This window comes from Salvelinus fontinalis, chromosome 38 (assembly GCF_029448725.1).
Source record: "Salvelinus fontinalis isolate EN_2023a chromosome 38, ASM2944872v1, whole genome shotgun sequence".
Taxonomy (NCBI): Eukaryota; Metazoa; Chordata; class Actinopteri; order Salmoniformes; family Salmonidae; genus Salvelinus; species Salvelinus fontinalis.
In genome coordinates, this window is record NC_074702.1 from 26,678,591 (window position 1) to 26,700,450 (window position 21,860).

The 21,860-nt window shown below is 43.6% G+C and overlaps 1 protein-coding gene across 3 annotated transcripts in view; it reads left to right on the top strand.

Annotated features, from left to right (window-relative positions):
* Nucleotides 1-21,860, top strand: part of LOC129837231 (mannosyl-oligosaccharide 1,2-alpha-mannosidase IC-like) — a 210,754-nt gene that overhangs the window by 116,415 nt on the left and 72,479 nt on the right. For all 3 annotated transcript variants that reach the window (XM_055903228.1, XM_055903230.1, XM_055903229.1), the window contains exon 3: nucleotides 10,575-10,690. In XM_055903228.1, the coding sequence (XP_055759203.1) occupies nucleotides 10,575-10,690 (116 nt within the window). The remainder of the gene's footprint in view (nucleotides 1-10,574; nucleotides 10,691-21,860) is intronic.

Here is a 21,860-nt window from a genome sequence, read left to right on the forward strand (position 1 = left end):
TGACGAATAGATACCCACTGTAACAACAGCCACACAGGCAGACACTGCAGTCAGTACGTTTGTTTAGGGGTGATATTGTGTAATGGACCTTGTCAGACCAGAGGTTTACTCTGTATTATGAGAGGTAATTCATTTTTGTAGATTGTCAACAGGCATTATTGCCTTGAAGCTTTCCGAAGTACATTCCGACTTCTGACATTTTTCTATGCTGATAAATGGTTTGAATCAGCATGCAGCTGGACGTTAGAGCAGGTCACCAGCCGGTGTGTGTCTGCTCTGTGTGGCCCTACACCGAGAGGCAGACTTTACACACACTGTCTCCCACTCTCTCCCTGCCTCATCCTCTCCCAGCCCTCTGCTACAACCGGTTGGGACTCGACTGGACATCGGTGCTACATCACTGTCAGACACACACACACACAAACAACCACATAGACACAAACACACACAGACGTACACACACACACAGCTCCCCTCAGGCTTAGATCATGTGCATCAGTAAACAGCTCCCATAACAACAGCTATGTCTCCATGGCAATCATGTAGTTGTTATGTTTGATTCAAACAGAGGCTCTATTGCTCTTGCCTATATACTGCTGATCATCTCCCAGTTTACTTACAGGGACCAGAGAATGTATGATGTTTACCATTAGGGAGGTTTGAGAGTTCATTGGATTCAGTGTGTCTAAGTGATCTAGGTTTGTGTGGGTTTGAATGCTCTCATGGGGAGGTTCCGTGAGATTGAAGTGGGTAGGAAACTATTTCGAAAGTACCAATATCCATTTCAAGTAATAGTGTGTTTTGTCAAAAGTAGCACTTTTCTTTTTACATTGTCACCAATCTCTCTGACTTATTCCTAGTAGACTGAAACAAAGCGTGGTGAGCCAGACATTTCCCTTACAGCCTGTGGTTGGTTTGGCCACATCAGGTGGTTTCAGCAGTAGTTGGAGGAGGATGTTTCTCCTGAGAGGGCCAAACTCACTGGGCTCCAGACGGCTACTCTGACTGGGAACTGTAGACAAAAAATAATTGTTGTGTTAAAAATATCCAGGGTGAGCTGGCAAACCACCAAGAACACAAAGGTCTGACGATCCAGAAGAATGTCACACTTGCGACAGACACCACATGACATGAAAGGAAAGAAAACATTGTTGACAGAAAATCTTGAAAGACCAACTAAGGATATACCATTGCAATAATTACCCCGTGACCTCAATCCCGAGAGGAAAAAGTATATTTGTGGTTTAACTATCGTCAGCTCGAATAGGTCAAATGAATTTTGGCCACTCGTCTCTATTTGAATTCAATTGACACTACCGTCAGGTGTTTGTCTGAGGCTAAACTGTGACATTGATATTCCATACCGATAGTTAAATAAAGGCGAAAGAAAAATGTAATAAAATACTGCTGAAAACTCCACTCTGATTGATAGCCTTGGTATTTCTTACATCCCTCCTCCTCACCTTTCTCTTTGCTGTTAAGACCCCCCCCCCCCCCTCCCTCTCTCTTTCTTGGAACACGTTCACAACACATTTTACCCTCCCTGGCTTTTCCCCAATATGCTCTCATCCTTCTCTTCTCAACTTCACCAACCCCTTCACCCTCAGTGCAGTTCCATGCTACACAGACACCTCTTAAGTACATTCAACAAATTCGATTCCTGAACACTGACATGTCACGGCTAAATCTGAACCCCAGATACCACTCACTGGGACCTGAACGGTAAGCTACGAGGACACGTGCGCTGACGTCAACGAGGCCAGCGTTACCCTGGTGACAGCCACACTCAGTAATAAAAGACTGGTGTAATTAATGTGATATTACCAGAGTCTCTATCTATTAAAGTCACCTTGATATGTTACCGGGCTATTTCTCTCACGGTTTATGGTGTACGTTTGAGAGCTTAATTGAACGAGACTGCAGAACAAATTAGCAGTGTAGATCCATTTTTTTTGGTCTCTGGTTCTTCTTCTGTCGTCAATGGTAACTACTGAAGGTCCTCACTGAATGGTGGCCAATGTTCCATACAGTATATACAGTACGTATAGGTTCTCCAACAATGCCTTCAACGTTGTCCATGAGAGGGTTAATGAAGTTATAGCCTATTGAATGCAATTTCATCGTTGTCAATGCAAAGAGGTGATCAAATCATCCATTTGTTTCTGTATGAACAGAACAGTTTATTTATTGATTAGCCCTATAGGGTAAGAGGTTGCTCAGAGGGAATGTTGTTCCAGCATGCTGCTTGCTGCTTGTCTCAATGGTTAACACGAGAATTTGTTGCCATGTGTGCTGTATGTGTGTTGGGTGTGTGTACGGGCATGTGTTTGCATGTGCGTGAGTGTGTTTCTGTGTGCGTGCAGGCCTGTGTGTGTCCGTGTGTGGTGGTGTGTGTGTCTGTGGACGTGGACGTGAGTGAGTGAGTTGATTGATTGACCATGTGTATATAGGCTCTCTAGTATAACCAACCTGACCCTGTTGCCTTGCCAGTGACAGCTTTGATAATTGAACATCCACCAGCCAATGTTTCACCAATAGGTTCCTATGCACTCTGTACACACAATACACAGTAACACACATACAATCTCTCCCACTCATTTCCAACCTAGAATACATGCCGATGAACACACACACACACATGCTTGTACATACACTTATTATGGAAAACACGCATACACACACACAAATACACACACTTTCTCACTCACTCACGCACACACACACACACGCACACACACACACGCACACGCACACACACACACACACACACACACGCACACGCACACGCACACACACACACACACACACACACACACACACACACACACAAAATTAATGATATGAATGACTCTACTGTGATGAGCTCCTGAGTTGCTAGGGGGAAGGAATTAGATCCAAATAATATTTGCTTAAATGAATGTTAAAGTAATGAATGTTAAAGTAATGAATGTTAAAGTAATGAATGTTAAAGTAATTACAGTTGCATAGCAATTGCAATGTTTACTCTTTTGTTTTCGTATCAATTTGGAATGTGGGAGCATAGCAAACCAGTTCATAACAGGATCAGTTTATTACAGCATTTCAAATGGTTATCTTATAATTAATTGGTATGAATTTAAACACATGATATGTGATTACGTTTCAGTTTGGCGAACAACTGTTATTACAAAATCATTTCTACTGTCTCGTTTGTGTCTCCAAGCACTCACGTGTGGCAAACACAACACCGAGAATCTATAGATGGATGGTGTTGTTTTTGTGCTTGACTATAACAAGGTTAGATTATAGATACCTCACTTAAGCTTTGATGGTTAATGGTCGGTACTACCTGATTGTGATGAACAAAGCCACTCCCATGTGTAAAATGGATTGATAAATACCCCAGTAACCCTACCTGCACCAAGTGCTCATACCCCCACCAAGGCACCTTGGAGTAGGACCCTTCCAGGTGAAGGGCCTCTGAAATAATTAAGGCCTATGTTTGGGCCACGCCATGGAACCCTGAGAGTAATGTGTGATGGATGTATCTGTTACCTCTCTCATCTGAGTCCATCAATCATCTGTGCTTTGTTGCTGCTGTTTTCAATAGGAATTTTCCACACTCCACTGCTCCCTGACGTTCGCCTCCGCCGGGATTGGTAATGAGGGGTATTAGCTATCGCTTTTTTTTCTCTGTGTGCTCTGAAATATGATTTGTCATCAAATTGCAACAGTACAGTCAAGTGCTCACTGAGCATAGTGAGAGTCCTTCACAAACGGAAATGGAGAATATGCTTTTGAGAGTCTTCGTTTGCTGGCAATGGACTTAGCAACGAGATCTGCTCGAGACAGGAAAAAGTTCACTTTGTTTCACAGAGTTTTCACAGTGTCGGCAAGATGTCAGTGATGTACATTACCTTCATAGCGTATGTGAAACTACTGAACAAAAATATAAGAGTTACAGTATATAAGGAAATCAGTCAATTTAAATAAATTCATTAGGCCCTAATCTATGGATTTCCCATGACTGGGCAGTGACTGGGCAGTGTCTCTAGCTGGAGGGTAGCAGTGCCCAAGTTATGCATGCTCATCTCAACTCTGAATCGGCCTAGGTATAGCTGGACGGTAGCAGTGCTCTCTCAGTGTCAATGTAAGGTGAACCCCTGTCAGGGTAAACCCAGCTGAGGTGGGCTGAGATGTGTGTTAGATGGGAGGAGGTGACTAGCTGCGTGGTTGGTGGGTAGGGGTGCGTGGCTGATGGGAGGTGACTAGCTGCGTGGTTGGTGGGTAGGGGTGTGTGGTAGATGGGAGGGGACTAGCTGTGTGGTTGGTGGGTAGGGGTGTGTGGCTGATAGGAGGTGACTAGCTGCGTGGTTGGTGGGTAGGGGTGTGTGGTAGATGGGAGGTGACTAGCTGCATGGTTGGTGGGTAGGGGTGTGAGGCTGATAGGAGGTGACTAGCTGCGTGGTTGGTGGGTAGGGGTGTGTGGCTGATAGGAGGTGACTAGCTGCGTGGTTGGTGGGTAGGGGTGGTGGTAGATGGGAGTTGACTAGCTGCGTGGTTGCAGGGTAGGGGTGGTGGTAGATGGGATTTGAATAGCTGCGTGGTTAGTGGGTAGGGGTGTGTGGCTGATGGGAGGTGACTAGCTGCGTGGTTGGTGGGTAGGGGTGTGTGGCTGATGGGAGGTGACTAGCTGCGTGGTTGGTGGGTGGCTGCATGTATTAGATAGGAGGCGACTGGCCGTGGCAGGGGAGAGACAACACACTGAGATCCCTGTCACTGAGCCCTGCAACCACTCATCAGAATTAAAGGTTTGGAGCAAAGTGGCCGTGTGAAGAATTATGACTGAGAAAAGCACTGCAGTCCTCCAAGGGATAAAATCGAGTGAATAGCCTGGTAACACTATCTATCTGCTAACCCTGACCCTAGCTCTAACGCTAAACTTAACCCTAGCCCTAACCTTAACCATAACCTTAGAAAGTAATTGCTTAGCAACGTATAGTTTGTTGATAGTATGACCATCCGAAGACCATCTACAGATGGAAAATCTGGACTATCCAAATAAAGTGGGACCAACAGCCCTAATACAGTTGAAGTCGGAAGTTTACATAGCCAAATACATTTAAACTCAGTTTTTCACAATTCCTGACATTTAATCCTAGTAAAAGTTCCCTGTTGTAGGTCAGTTAGGATCACCACTTTATTTTAAGAATGTGAAATGTCAGAATAATAGTAGAGAGAAGGATTTATTTCAGCTTTTTTTTCTTTCATCACATTCTCAGTGAGTCAGAAGTTTACATACAATCAATTAGTATTTGGTAGCATTGCCTTTAAATTGTTTAACTTGGGTCAAACGTTTCAGGTAGCCTTCCACAAGCTTCCCACAGTAAGTTGGGTGAATTTCGGCCCATTCCTTCTGACAGAGCTAGCGTAACTGAGTCAGGTTTGTAGGCCTCCTTGCTCGCACACGCTTTTTCATTTCTGGCCACAAATTTTCTACAGGATTGAGGTCAGGGCTTTGTGATGGCCACTCCAATACCTTGACTTTGTTGTCCTGAGGCCATTTTGCCACAACTTTGGAAGTATGCTTGGTGTTATTGTCCATTTGGAAGACCCATTTGCGACCAAGCTTTAACTTCCTGACTGATGTCTTGAGATGTTGCTTCAATATAGCCACAGCCACATAATTTTCCTGCCTCATGATGCCATCTATTTTGTGAAGTGCACCAGTCCCTTCTGCAGCAAAGCACCCCCGCAACATGATGCTGCCACCCCCTTGCTTCACGGTTGGGATGGTGTTCCTCGGCTTGCAAGCATCCCCCTTTTTCCTCTAAACATAACAATGGTCATTATGTCCAAACAGTTCCATTTGGACAAACAGGCCATTTCTCCAAAGAGTATGATCTTTGTCCTCATGTGCAGTTGCAAACCGTAGTCTGGCTTTTTTTATGGCGGTTTTGGAGCAGTGGCTTCTTCCTTGCTGAGCGGCCTTTCAGGTTGTCGATATGTACTATGTCGATATAGTACTTGTTTTTACTGTGGATATAGATACTTTTGTACCCGTTTCCTCTAGGATCTTCACAAGGTCCTTTGCTGTTGTTCTGGGATTGATTTGCACTTTTTGCACCAAAGTCATCATCTCTGGGAGACAGAACGCATCTCCTTCCTGAGCAGTATGACGGCTGCGTGGTCCCATGGTGTTTATATTTGTGTAACGGATGTGAAATGGCTAGCTAGTTAGCGGGTACGCGCTAGTAGCGTTTCAATCAGTTACGTCACTTGCTCTGAAACGTATAAGTAGGGTTGCCCCTTGCTCTGCAAGGGCCGCGGCTTTTGTGGAGCGATGGCTAACGACGCTTCGTGGGTGTCAGTTGTTGATGTGTGCAGAGGGTCCCTGGTTCGCGCCCGTGTCGGGGCGAGGGGACGGTTTAAAGTTATACTGTTACATTGATGCTGTTGACCCGGATCACTGGTGGCTGCGGAAAAGGAGGAGGTTGAAAGAGGGGTGAGTGTAACGGATGTGAAATGGCTAGCTAGTTAGCGGGTGCGCGCTAGTAGCATTTCAATCAGTTACGTCACTTGCTCTGAGACATTAAGTAGGGTTGCCCCTTGCTCTGCAAGGGCCGCGGCTTTTGTGGAGCGATGGGTAACGACGCTTCGTGGTTGACTGTTGTTGATGTGTGCAGAGGGTCCCTGGTTAGCGCCCGTGTCGGGGCGAGGGGACGACGTAAAGTTATACTGTTACATTGATGCTGTTGACCCGGATCACTGGTTGCTGCGGAAAAGGAGGAGGTTGAAAGGGGGGTGAGTGTAACGGATGTGAAATGGCTAGCTAGTTAGCGGGTACGCGCTAGTAGCGTTTCAATCAGTTACATCACTTGCTCTGAAACGTATAAGTACCGCGGCCTTTGTGGAGTGATGGGTAACGATGCTTCGTGGGCGACCGTTATTGATGTGTGCAGAGGGTCCCTGGTTCGCGCCCGTGTCGGGGCGAGGGGACGATGTAAAGTTATACTGTTACATTTGCGTACTAGTCTTTGTACAGATGAACGTGGTACCTTCAGGCATTTGGAAATTGCTTCCAAGGATGAACCAGACTTGTGCAGGTCCACAATTTTTTTCTGAGGTCTTGGCTGATTTCTTTTGATTTTCCCATGATGTCAAGCAAAGAAGCACTGAGTTTGAAGGTACGCCTTGTAATACATCCACAGGTACACCTCCAATTGACTCAAATGATGTCAATTAGCCTATCAGAAGCTTCTAAAGCCATTACATAATTTTCAGGAATTTTCCAAGCTGTTTAAAGGCACAGTCAACTCAGTGTATGCAAACTTCTGACCCACTTGAATTGTGATACAGAGAATTATAAGTAAAATAATCTGTCTGTAAACAATTGTTGGAAAAATTACTTGTGTCATGCACAAAGTAGATGGCCTAACCGACTTGCCAAAACTATAGTTTGCTAACAAGACATTTGTGAAGTGGTTGAAAAACTAGTTTTAATGACTCCAACCTAAGTGTATGTAAACTTCCGACTTCAACTGTATATGACATAGGGCTGGCTGGTAGTGTGTAACTTAACTGTACTGTATCAGCCGGCGAGGCCATGGACATATTACGCTAATCCCTCAGCCATGTCACCTACGAACCCTCATCCCTGCACCCTCCACCCTCTCCACTGACCTTATCAGCTGACCTCAGTTGGCACTGTGGTAGAGTGAAAGGTTAACAATGTGAGAGGCTTTCTGGGTAATCTGAAAAGCACATACTGTAGGCTAATATTACATGTATGCTATGATTATTTAGATTAGAAATAAATCTGAGGCAGATATACAGTGCCTTGCAGAAGTATTCATCCCCCTTGGCCATTTTCCTATTTTGTTGCATTACAACCTGTAATTTAAATAGATTTTTATTTGGATTTTATGTAATGGAAATACACAAAATAGTCCAAAATGGTGAAGTGAAATGGGAAAGAAAACAGAAAAGCGGCACGTGAGTATGTTTTCACCCCCTTTGCTATGAAGCCCCTAAATAAGATCTGGTGCAACTAATTACCTTCAGAAGTCACATAATTAGTTAAATAAAGTCCACCTGTGTGCAATCTAAGTGTCACATGATCTGTCACATGATCTCAGTATATATACACCTGTTCTGAAAGGCCCCAGAGTCTACAACACCACTAAGCAAGGGGCACCACAAAGCAAGCAGCGCCATGAAGACCAAGGAGCTCTCCGAACAGGTCAGGGACAAAGTTGTGGAGAAGTACAGATCAGGGTTGGGTTTAAAAATAAAAACAGAAACTTTAAACATCCCTCGGAGCACCATTAAATCCATTATTAAAAAATGGAAAGAATATGGCACCACAACAAACCTGCCAAGAGAGGGCCGCCCACCAGAACTCATGGACCAGGCAAGGAGGGCATTAATCAGAGAGGCAACAAAGAGACCAAAGATAACCCTGAAGGAGCTGCAAAGTTCCACAGTGGAGATTGGAGTATCTGTCCATAGGACCACTTTAAGCCGTACACTCCACAGAGCTGGGCTTTACAGAAGAGTGGACAGAAAAAGCCATTGCTTAAAGAAAGAAATTAGCAAACACGTTTGGTGTTCGCCAAAAGGCATTTGGGAGACTCCCCAAACATATGGAGAAGGTACTCTGGTCAGATGAGACCAAAATTGAGCTTTTTGGCCATCAAGGAAAACACTATGTCTGGCGCAAACCCAACACCTCTCATCACCCCGAGAACAACGTCCCCAGAGTGAAGCATGGGGGTGGCACCATCATGCTGTGGGGATGTTTTTCATCGGCAGGGACTGGGAAACTGGTCAGAATTGAAGGAATGAAGGATGGCGCTAAATACAGGGAAATTCTTGAGGGAAACCTGTTTCAGTCTTCCAGAGATTTGAGACTGGGACGAAGGTTAATCTTCCACCAGGAAATGACCCTAAGCATACTGCTAAAGCAACACTGGAGTGGTTTAAGGGGAAACATTTAAATGTCTTTGAATGGCCTAGTCAAAGCCCAGACCTCAATCCAATTGAGAATCTGTGGCATGATTTAAAGATTGCTGTACACCAGGGAACCCATCCAACTTGATGGTACTGGATAAGTTTTGCTTTGAAGGATGGGCAAAGATCCTAGTGGCTAGATGTGCCAAGCTTATAGAGACATACCCCAAGAGACTTGCAGCTGTAATTGCTGCCAAAGATGGCTGTACAAAGTATTGACTTTTGGGGGGGGGGGGGGGGGGGGGGGGGTGAATAGTTATGCATGCTCAAGTTTTCTATTTTTTTTTGTCTTATTTCTTGTTTGTATTTTGCATCTACAAAGTGGTAGGCATGTTGTGTAAATCAAATGATACAACCCCCAAAAAATACATTTTAATTCCAGGTTGTAAGACAACAAAATAGGAAAAATTCCAAGTGGGGTGAATACTTTAGCAAGCCATTGTAATCGAGGGCAGAGGAAAGCTGAGTTGGGGTTTGCAGGGAGGAGGCTAGCGTGACGATAAGAGAGTTTGACGTCTGTCTCCGCCACCCAAACCACATCAGACAAGCCAAACCATTGCCGTCTTAGCCGCCCACTGCGTTGCACAGTCTGGCCAAATTCAAATGACTCGGGTTAGAGAAACTATCAGCTAGAATCGCTCCCCTTCTCGCCTCCAGTGTTCTGTTGCCTCTGCTTCATGAATATTTTGTCGCCTCAAGATACGATTTTTCATTTGCATATCTGCCGAGCTACACAATAACTGCTTATAAGAATCGCACCACTTTCATGTGCCAGGTTGCTGTGTTGCTGTGTTGTTGCGTCAGATAGACACAGTCTCTGTGTTGAGCTCTGTTTAGGGGTGAACATGAAGGTGCACATCATATTTTTCAGCAGAATCGGTTACTATACCTATAGTTCTGTTTTTAAGCCCGACAATGCATGTAATGGCCAGTCCTGCGGTATATGTTGGCATAGTTTCTACTAGTTGTTATTACTCCATTCTCAGGCTTTCAGTTGGTGTGTCTCTCCTGCAACTATTTTGCTCAATAACACAATAAGGACACATATTCCTCTGTTCACAGCTCTTTCCATTTCAGCCAGCCACGAACCGCATATTTCTTCATATGAGAAGAAAAAGACCATCCAATCTTGCTCTTAGGGGCGGTGGGATTGAATAAAAGCCTCTGAACATTTCTTATTAAGGTTGTGAAGGGAATTTAATAACCTCAAATGAAGTGCATCTAAAACCAGCCATTGGAGCATAGGGATCACAGTTCCTGTACTGAATACAATTAGGAATGCAGCAGGCTAGACTGTTACTGTTCATCTTGGAGGTAAACGCTTTTCATCCAGCCTACACAATGGCATACCAGAATTTGAGATTAAAAATGCAGACGTGATAGCTGTAGTTTGTGCCACTGTAGTTTGGCATTTCAGGGCTTTGCTTAACTTTACCTGTGCATTCTTGGTACTTCTTTCTGTCTCTGAGCCTCACCTCTAGTCATTCTGAATTCACCCAGAACGAGAATGCAGTGTGATGTCTGGCACTGCAAGTCCCTATACCCCATGGTTCTGACTGTTCTGTGTCCCGTGTGTTTTGCAGGTGGTTTGAGGGGAGCCTCCATCGTGGATTCTCTGGACACGCTGTATATAATGGGATTAATGGACGAATACAATGACGCAAAGGAGTGGGTGGAGACCAGCCTGGACCTGAACTCGGTAAGATCAAACTCACTCATTTGATATTATCTCTGCCATTCATGTTGGAGGACCAATCGTCTACCACAAACACTCTTAGTAGTGGTCTTAGTGCTGCGGTTGATTTTAGGCCACCTGGTGTCCCCTGATTGACCAAGTTTTCAATCCCTCAATTTTATTGGATAGTTACTCTGCCATTTATGTTGGAGTACCAATCAACTACCCCAACACTAGAAGTAGGCTGTCTGACTTGGCCCTTGTTAGGTTGACATACACTTAATAAAGTTATCACCAGTAGTCTTAGTGTGCCAGCTTGATTTTAAGCCGGTTGTCCCCTGACGGACCCAAAGTCCTGTCCAGGGGGTGGGACAGTTTGCCAGAGCTATATAGGGCATTCCAGATGGAATAAAGGATGTCTTGTGTGGCCAACCCTGAACAACTGATCCATTCTAACCACGATTTGTTACTGTGCCATGGGATTATTTGAACTCTCCCAGAACTCTGTGTGCTGTGGGATTGGATGAATAAAAGAGGGACAGACTAAGAGGAAATGTATGTGGAAGCATGGAGAGAGAGAGAGGAGCGAGAGAGAGAGGAGGTCATGGCCTCCCCATTGTGTAATTCCATGATAATAGACTTCTTCTCGGGGTCGGGAACAGAGAGGTCTGCCAGTTTGGACATGATGTGGAAACTGAGTGAGTGAGAGTGATGGTGCCAGCCAGCAAGGTGAGCACCGCCAGGCTTCGTGTGCCCTGTTGCTAACGGACTAGTTATAGGCCCTCCGTTCCACTCTGTTCCCACACTTTGTGTAAGTCCCCCATTGATGAGAGTTAATTTTGTCCAACGGCTATTTGTTTTAGTCACTAATCAAATATCGTCTCTCTGACATCTACTGGCTAAGAGATGTCTTTAATGTGTTAAGGTGATACATTGTCCGAGGTCAGCATTTTCTATTGTTTTCTATTGTTTTCTATTATTCATTGATCTGGCTATTCCCTATAGCACTTTGGCTTTGTCCCTCTTCGGGAATTATACTGAAATCTACTCAAACCTCCTGAGTGACGTGTTTGATGTGCTCTTAATAGTTGCTGTGAACTTAGATGGGCTAGGCTTGGATAGATGTTGACATGCAAAAAGACGACACATGCATTATCATGTGTACAATTTTTGTACAGAACATGGAAACCATTTTAGACACACAAAGCAAGCCGTATCTTCCTCTGTTTTTCTTTCTTCTCCCTCCCTCTCCCTCTCACACCCAGTTTTTCAGTCTCTCCCTCGCAGCAGTTGGGCAGTATGAAGATGAGTAGCTCCTGGTCTTGGCAGAGAGAGCCAGGGCAAGAGACACTCAGTAATGGCAGCCCATCACAAACAGCAACCTCGTCAGCATCATAAAGACACCCAGGGAGGATTTACACTCCCGGCCGCACTTTATCACTGGGCTAGCGAGGTCAATCTGTCACCATTCACTTCTCCAACTCCTCTGATCAGTTGTCCCAGAGAGTCTCCTCGTCTGAGTGGACGGATATCTGTCCTGTGATGGACGCCAGGCCACTTTAGGTCAAAGTCACCATACTTTGGGAACTGGTTCAGGGATCTAATTGACATATAGGGATTGAAGTTTTGGCTGGGGACCCAAATTTGACAATGACAATTGAGTAATGTTGTATTGCAGCTTCCTTCTTGGGCAGGCTTCACTTACTAAATAGACTCGGTCTCAATTGTGGAAGTAAAGAAAGTCATTACAGCCATATTAACTGATAAAACATGTACCAATGGAAGAGAATGAGCCATTTTAATTAGGAGACCAGTTCAGGAGTGGGGTGTAATACATTAACACTCAGAACATGACATCAAAGCCAGTCTAATAATGTTACTGAACAGTAACACTTACCAATGTTTACAATTGAAAAAACACATCCTTAGGAATTCTTAATCAGCAATTACCATGTGAATAACTTCACAACCTTAAAGTTTGTTACGGGGTACGTTTTTAACCAGTTCAATACAATGTCAAATGAATGTCAGAATGAATTAACAACAATAATTAACATATTGACTTATTTATTTTGTGTGTGTGTGTTGCCTATCAGTGGAAAGCTGGGGGTGTTTCTTCAGTTTGATAAGTTTATTGAAGTCTGGGGTGATGGTTGACAGGGCAACTCGGAGGTCATGCTGGCTGTCCAGTTTGTTTCTGCTTTTAGCTTTCAGCACAGCCATAGCAGAGAAGCCACTTTCACACAGATAGGTAGTGCTGAACGGCAGCATGATTCTGGTTGCATGACAGGCGAGAGCAGGATATTCTCCCACTATGCTGCACCAGAACTGTGGAGTGTCATTTCCGGGAAGCGCATGCTCAGTCCGTGATCAAATGACAGCTCCACCAGCTGATCCTCTTCGTTGCTTGGCAACGTGACGCTTCCCATCTCCACTCGAAAGGGGTCCCGTATCCCGTCGTCTTGTCTCCTGTTCTCCTCCGGGAAATAGTCGCAGACATGTCCCTGCAGCTTGACAAGATGCTGTTAAGTGGTGGTGGTGGTGGGCAAATCCGCACTAAAAAGGAACTGCTCCTCAAAGTTATTATCCCATCCCATTAGAATTATGGTGAGCCACATCTGTGGATTCATCAAGCTGCTGTGCGTAATGGCATTTTCACTGATGCGTTCTGATGTCTGGCACGTTATGTCCTCAGACATGTCCTGGATTCTCTTCATGGTGTCATTAGATAGGGGTATAGTTTTAAGTTTGTTGGCGGCTGACTCTCCCAAGATTTCATATCAATCGCAGCAGGGAGTATGAGATCCTCTGCGCTGGCGGCAGCTTTTTTTGCACTTAGCAATGCGCTGGGCCACAAGGTATGATGCGAAGTGCCTTTTCTTCAATGAATCTTGTGAGGCCTCCAGATATTGACATTTTACTGTTTTTAAGTCAGCTGTCTTATCTTTGTGTCTTGGGTGCTTGGTATCCAAATCCCTTTGATTTTGGAGGGGTTTCATGCTCTCATTAGCTAAGAGCTCGTTGCATAGAACGCACTGCGGTCCACACTCACTGTATTATATGTAAAACCATATTTGACAAAGTCGGGGGACTGGGTTGTCTGCCTTGTTGTTGACATTGGAAGCAGCAGTAGATGAAGAGGGAGGTGCACGTTTTAAAAACTTAAATGACAGTTAACTATCCACATGTGCAACGCCTACAGAGCACAACTGCGTAGTTAGCTGTCAATCAAGCTAGCTGTCAGAGGATGATCGGTATTATCTGATTGGTCGTCTCACATTTAAAATAAAACCGTGTTGCAGAATAAAAATGTTATTGGATTAGTGTGTGTGTCAAGAAATCTGTAATTTCATTGGATCAGTGTGTGTGTATGTGGGGGGGCGAGAACGTTATTGTAGTGGTCAGTGAGTGTGTGCAGCGCGAAATTTCACCTCTGCGGATGCGCTGCATGTGTAAAGTCAGCAGCAATAAGAAGTGCAGTGTACGCACGCCTGCAGCAATAAGCGATGCGACGGTATCCATTCAAAATAAAAGTTTCAGTGTGGCGCTTACCTTTCAAAATGTTTTAATTATTATTATTGAATATATTTTTTCAATTCTTGCACAAGTACCACTAATATCCAGCAACTTCGCACAGCCGTAGAAGAGGAGTGGGACAACATTCCACAGGTCACAATCAACAGCCTGATCAACTCTATTGTGTTGTGCTGCATGAGGCAAATTGGTGGTCACTCCAGATACTGACTGTTTTTCTGATACATGTCCCTACCTTTTTTTTAAGGTATCTGTGACCAACAGATGCATATCTGTATTCCCAGTCATGTGAAATCCATAGATTAGGGCCAAATGAATTTATTTCAATTGACTGATTTCCTCATATGAACTGTAACTCAGTCAAATCTTAGAAATTGCTGCATGTTGCTTTTGTATTTTTGTTCAGTGTAGATGGTTCCTCGGTTTTCAGATTGATCCACTAAAGAGCTTTGTGAGTGACAGAGCTTTTTCCACTAAAGAGCTTTGTGAGTGACCCAGAAGCCTTGTTGATTTTCTCCACAAAGTCGAGTGAAGAATACAAGGCTACACTTAACGCTGTGGGAAATAGAGATGTATGAGGGCAGACTCAAAGTCAAGTGTAATTTGTCTTTGTGCTGCTGAGTGAATTAATTAAGTCAGTAGAATGTCTCTCTCCTCTGCTGCCGAAACTAAAACAAACTCCCCAAAATCCTGCTGCAAATCCTGACGAGTTCCTATGGAGACGGAATACTCTGATCATACACTTTCCTCCAGTGACTCAACCAATTATAAAGAGGAGAGCAACTTCGGAATGCCTCCATCTAATGTTAACTTTGCAAAATTCCACAGGCTGTTTATCCTTTTCGAACATGAAATTAATAGTTGGAGATGTCAGTGTTGATTAGTGTTTTGGGGTTTGGTGGTCCCTGGCTGCCCGCGATAGGGATTTCGATCCTTCTCTTATAGACCCATATTAGTTTTCAAGGGGTCGTTTTCAAGGGTTTCGAGTCCCTGGTTAGTCTAGCGAATGCTGTGGGTAAAAAGTTGGGATAAATTGTATTTTCCTCTTGCAGGTCTCAAGTCTCAGTCTCTCATCAGGGTGGCTAACAGAAAGTGATTAATGAACTCTTACCGGTTGGCTTTTATCCCCTATTGACAGATCCATCCCCTATTACCCCTCCTTCGAGGCTCTCGCCTTCAATTCTTCTCTATTGCCTTTCTCAGCTCGCCGTTTCTCCATCGTAGTCATTCTAACATCTCTCGGATTTCGTCTCTCAGAGGAAAAGTCGCAGTGAGTTTTGTGATTGTGTTTCAAAGAGAACAGGCCACTGTGATCTATCCAGACAGAGCAGCTGGCTCTTGTGGCTTCAGCACATCAGCTTTTCACTCTCTTAGATATTCTGAGGGCAAACTGGGTAACTGTGCAAGTGATCACAAACAAGCTATATCCTTATCCTCTTTGTGACATTTCAGTATGCGTATTCCTTCGTACGTCAATGGAATAGGCCTATAATCTACACTAATATTTCTAGGCCAATGACAGATGAGTCTCTCCCTCAAAGTCTACCTAAAATAGGAAAGGTTCCCAACCACCTACAACCTAACCATTATTAGCACGGTAATTCAAGTTGCACTAGAAAACACCAGTGCTCTTAACAAAGACCATCATCTGACTGGATAATTAGCACATCCAGGCCCTGCAATTCCAGCAAGATGTCTGAATTGAGACTTCAGTGTTAGAGAGTCTCTCATGGGTGTCGTTTTGGAGAGGGCTGAGGGGAAGTAGCTTTGTTTATCTCTTGTGTAGTGTGTCGCTTTTCCCTGCCTGGAGGGAGCGCAGATGCTTGCATATCAAAGCAAAGTGTCTGTAAACAGGCCAGAAGCACAGGGGAAAAACTGAGAGGCAAGAGAGGGGAGCCTTGCAATGTTCCCGCAGGCTGTTGTCACACTGAAAGGTCAAGCAAGTGACGTGTGATGTGAGAGAACACTTAATGTGTTCCCTGATTTGGCCAAGAGATGAATGTGTAAATGGACCAGGCAAAGCACTTCAGGGACCCATCCTGCTTGGTTGGTTGCCCCAAACACACCAGGTTAGATGTGTTACTGTGTTTTTGCTAATGGTTCTTCTACAGTACCAGTGTAATTTTGGACACACCTACTCATTCAAGGGTTCTTCTTTATTTTTACTATTTTCTACATTGTAGAATAATAGTGAAAACATCAAAACTATAAAATAACACATGGAATCATGTAGTAATCAAAAAAGTGTTAAACAAATCAAAATAGCCACCCTTTGCATTGATGACAGCTTTGCACACTCTTTGCATTCTCTCAACCAGCTTCACCTGTGATGCGTTTCCAACAGTCTTGAAGGATTTCCCACAAATGCTGAGCACTTGTTGGCTGCTATTCCTTCACTCTGTGGTCCAACTCATCTCAAACCATCTCAATTTGGTTGAGGTCGGGTGATTGTGGAGGCCAGGTCATCTGATGCAGTACTCCATCACTCTCTTTCTTGGTCAAATAGCCCTTACACAGCCTGGAGGTGTGTTGGGTCATTGTCCTGTAGAAAAACAAATGATAGTCCCACTAAGCGCTGGATGTCGTATTACTGCAGAATGCTGTGATAGCAATGCTAGTTAAGTGTGCCTTCAATTCTAAATAGATCACTCACAGTGTCACCAGCAAAGCACCCCCACGCCATCACAACTCCTCCTCCATGCTTCCCAGTGGGAACTACAGTACACATGTGGAGATCATCCACTCACCAATTCTGTTGGAACCAAAAATCTAAAATTTGGACTCATCAGAACAAAGGACAGATTTCCAGCGGTCTAATGTCCATTGCTCGTGTTTCTTGGCCCAAGAAAGTATTTTCTTGTTATTGGTGTCCTTTAGTAATGGTTTCTTTGCAGCAATTTGACCATGAAGGCCTGATTCACACAGTCTCCTCTGAACAGTTGATGTTGAGATGTGCCTGTTTTTTTAACTCTGTGAAGAATTTATTTGGGCTGCAATTTCTGAGGCTGGTAACTCTAATGAACTTATCCTCTGCAGCAGAGGTAACTCTGTCTAATGGTTTTCTTCGGTGGAAGAAGGAGAGGACCAAAGCGCAGCGTGGTTAGTGTTCATCTTATTTTAATTAATCCAAAACTGAACACTACAAATACAAAAACAACAAACGTGAAAACCGAAACAGTTCTTTCTGGTGCAGACACACAAAGACTGAAGACAAACACCCACAAACCAAAAGGCAAAACAGGCTACCTAAATATGGTTCCCAATCAGAGACAATGACAAACACCTGCCTCTGAGAACCATATCAGGCCAAACGACAAACCCAACATAGAAACACAAAACATAGATAACCCACCCAACTCACGCCCTGACCACACTAAAACAAAGAAAATACAAAAGAACTATGGTCAGAACGTGACACTCTGGGTATTCCATTCCTGTGGCGGTCCTCATGAGAGCCAGTTTCATCATAACGCTTGGTAGTTTTTGCGACTGTACTTAAAGAAACCTTTAAAGTTCTTGAAATTTTCCGTATTGACTGACCTTCATGTCTTAAAGTAATAATGCACTGTCATTTCTCTTTGCTTATTTGAGCTGTTCTTGCCATAATATGGACTTGGTCTTTTACCAAATAGGGCTATCTTCTGTATACCACCCCTACCTTGTCACACCACAACTGATTGGCTCAAAGGCATTCATTAAGAAGGAAAGAAATTCCACAGATTAACTTTTACCACTGCACACCTGTTATTCGAAATGCATTCTAGGTGACTACTTTATGAAGCTGGTTGAGAGAACGCCAAGAGTGTGCAAAGCTGTCATCAAGGCAAAGGTTGGCTACTTTAAAGAATCTCAAATATAAAATGTATTTTGATTTGTTTAACACTTTTTTGGTTACGACATGATTCCATATGTGTTATTTCATAGTTTGGATGTCTTCACTATCATTCTACAATGTAGAAAATAGTAAAAAATAAAATAAAGAAACCCTTGAATGAGTAGGTGTGTCCAAACTTTTGACTGGTACTGAACATTTGTCTCTATTAAGATGGAAAGAGGATATCTATTATGAATTGAAACCCACCCACAGTGCAGCATTCTTACTTGCTCTATATCCTACGATAGATCCGTAATGTCCCCAGTGGTCAGTTTACGGTTAAGAGAGGGTTAATAAAATCCAGTCCTGCAGAAAAGATCAAAAGAACACGTTGATTATCTGACCAGAAAAGCAGACATTAATTTCTTCAAATGTAGTTCACAAATATTTTGACTTTTGTTAGCAAATGCAGATGATGGACGAAGAGCTTTGCTGTTCTATTCGCCCTCAGAGGAATATTGGTACCTCAGGCCAAAACTGTGCTGTAAAGTTGTATAATTGGCCTGGAACTTTAATCTGACAATAGAGTGACCGTCAGCCGAGAAAGCAGGGATTCACTTTATCAACCCCCCAGAGATTGGCCTGATTGATCACATACTGATTGATATATTGTCGTGCCCTTATTGAACCCCTATTCACAAAAAAACAATGCTTTAATTGTGAGAAATGACATGTTACTTCAATTAGAATTGATTCAGTATGAGATGACTCAGTTTACCAGTGCACATTTGCATAATGCGTTTCTGGCAATCAGTAAGTGCCTAGATATGATAAACAGCTCATATGCAGATTTAATAATGTGTTGCTTATAAAGAAAGATGTGATCATGGTATGCTTTGATAAACATTTTTGAGCTTTTTATTCTAAACAATGCTGGGTAATAAATCAAAATGTTTCTTGTCTCTTTGTAATCTCCCCGAGCAATCGCCTATTGTACCCTACCCGTACTCTGCCAGAACATGAGTTGTTGCTCCAAAGACAAGTAGGTTGTGTTCGTTCATCTGCGACTCCTGGCTGTTCTAAACTGGAAGACCACCCTTGGGTACAAACTTGTTTTCCCTTCCTTGTTTATCAGTTGTTTTAAGTAGGTTGGCGTTTGCTATCTGATTTCTGGAAGCTCACTGTGCAAACTTAGTAGACCTTGCAGCTGTCTGGGCTCTAGGAGCAGATCTGGATCAGGCTCTTGTTGTTTACCTCAGTAGGCCTGTTGGCTGACCTGATCTGGCCTCATGTCCACAGTAAACGTGGCTCCACAGGGCTCCAGTCATTAGGGCTGCTGAAACCAGAGGGCATGTATCATATGAGGGGCTGCTTGACTGAAGATGCCATGCCCCAGCCATGAAGTCAAGGCATCCTGCTGACATCCTATCTCTGCTGGAGGAGAACAATGTGTGGGTGGTTTATTACAGATACTATATACTGTTATTTACTGCAACACCAGTGACATTTCAATTCCGTCTCTAGCCTTAGCTCTTGACGTAGGTCGGCAGAGGTTGGCACTGGCTCAATGCCATTAGGTTGATGATCAGAGATGAATTGTGATGGATGGCAAACAATGTTTTCCTTGTATGCTCTGCACAGATGTGTTTATATGATTTTCAGATGAACATCGGATTAGAGGAATGATAAGACATAATGGTATTTGGGCCTTTCAGCCAGTATAGTGACAGGGCTCGGGAATCCATTTCGAGGTTTGGATGAAAACATTGATCTGATGTACCATTGGCAGACACACGGGCACACACACAGGAACCAGGACGTGGAGGAAAAATGGACTGAACAAGGAGGGAGAGATGGAATGAGAGACAGAGAGAGAGTGGAGGAGTGTTCCATGAGCTAAATCAAAAATAAATCAATGAGAGACCTGCATTATGAGAGCGTTCTCCTTGCCTGTGAACTCCAGGAGACACATGTCTGCTGTCGTGTTCTTGTTGGTGTGTGTATTTGTGTCTGAGTGCCTTTGTGTGTACACTCAAAGAGAACAGCTTTGAGGTGCATTCACCAAACCTTCTGTTCTAAATAACTCCCCCCTCTTCAATGCCTTCTACTCCCCAGACAATGGGAGAGATGGAGGGATTGTGAGTGATAGAGGAGGACGAGGGGCTGTAATTCAAAGTTATCACCCTAGTGACATTCATTTATTATTAGTCAGTCTCTTATTTTGCCGTAATGTATTCAGTGAAGATGTGGTACAAGACAGTGTCAAGGGGGTGTATGTGTTAGGGAGAGAGAGATGGATGGATGGATGGATGCATTTTGGATAAGATATGGAATTGCCTATCACTATGGGATAGATTGTTTTCTGTACCTTCCCTGATGAGTTCAGAAATCTGAACTTTCATAAAGTATGCAGCCAACCATTTCGCCTGTGTATTTCGAGAATATATTGGCCTATAAGACTTTAGTGATTTGTGGTGGCGCCTTCTATATTGCCCCCTCTTAAAAATGCATCATGGAGAGAATGGGACTCTGGTGGCAGAGTGATTGTGTTGCATTGAAATCAAAGTACCTGGTCTATCACATCTACTCCTACCGCTAACAGTCTTATGGCTGGCAGTAAAAATGGCTGGCAGTATTTACATAAAAGATAAAACACATCTAGACTAAACAGGAAGGTCGTGAACTCTTGACCCGTGTTGTTTTGATGACTAAAGAAAAGTTAAAAGTGTCCTCCCACCCATAACAACCCAAGACCTTTTTGATATGTTGTGTTTTTGTTGTGTCTCAGCTCCAGTTCAAAAAGCTGCCCTCCACTGATGCCTATTAGAATAATGCACTATTAGGAACACGGCCTACTAATAATAATGGACCACATTCTCTGTTTTGATCTCCATTAACTCCGTTGGAGAAGCCTCTCTTAGTAGCCGTTATATAACATTGTTTATGATAACACAGTAAATGCGCAAATGTGCTTAAATTAAATGAAGTTACCTCATGCTTTGCTCAGACTCTGTCTTTAAACCAATATATATCTCAATGTCAACTAACTAATCAGCAATGTAATCTGCTAATCAAATGTATTGATAAAGCCCTTCTTACATCAGCTGATGTCAAGTGCTGCACAGAAACCCAGCCTAAAACCCCAAACAGCAAGCAATGCAGGTGTAGAAGCACGATGGCTAGGAAAAACTGCATTATGAGAGCACCGATCTTTGAATGTATGACGATGTCACCACTGTCACAACATGTAAAGGCCCAACATTACTTACTGTAAGTGTCCCTTTTAGTAGTGAGAAATGAGCGCGAGCTCTCCTTCCCCAGGTCGTGCTGTTTAGCATGCTCCAGAGGTTAGCAGTCATTAAAGCTCCGGTGTCTAGGACAGCCTAATTATGGACTTGATGCTAATCAAGCCCATAATTACTGTACATTTTCAAAAACAGCCCTGGATTTACATCCTGTTGGTGACAGGAAAGGAAGGAGTTCTGAGGAACTTCTGTTCACAGCAACGGTATTAGCAGAGTTACAGCTCCCAGGTTGTGGACGAACGAGTACCTGAGTGACACCACCTAATTGGTCCCTTTCATAATCAATCCGTGCTAATTAGTGAAGTTGAGTTAAATCACAGCTCTGTTGGTTTAACACCAACTTTGATTTAGGCGTGATCTACTCCTATTTTTATATACTGGCTTGTCTGTTCAGCTTCCCACGAAACTCTGAATCTATTTGAATCTTTGAGTCTGGACGTGCAGTGTGATGTGTACCCAATGGCTCTGATAGCCCCGGATTAGGATTAAATCATACCATTAATGTTATATTTGTGCCTGAGCAGTCCATTGCAGGCCTCAA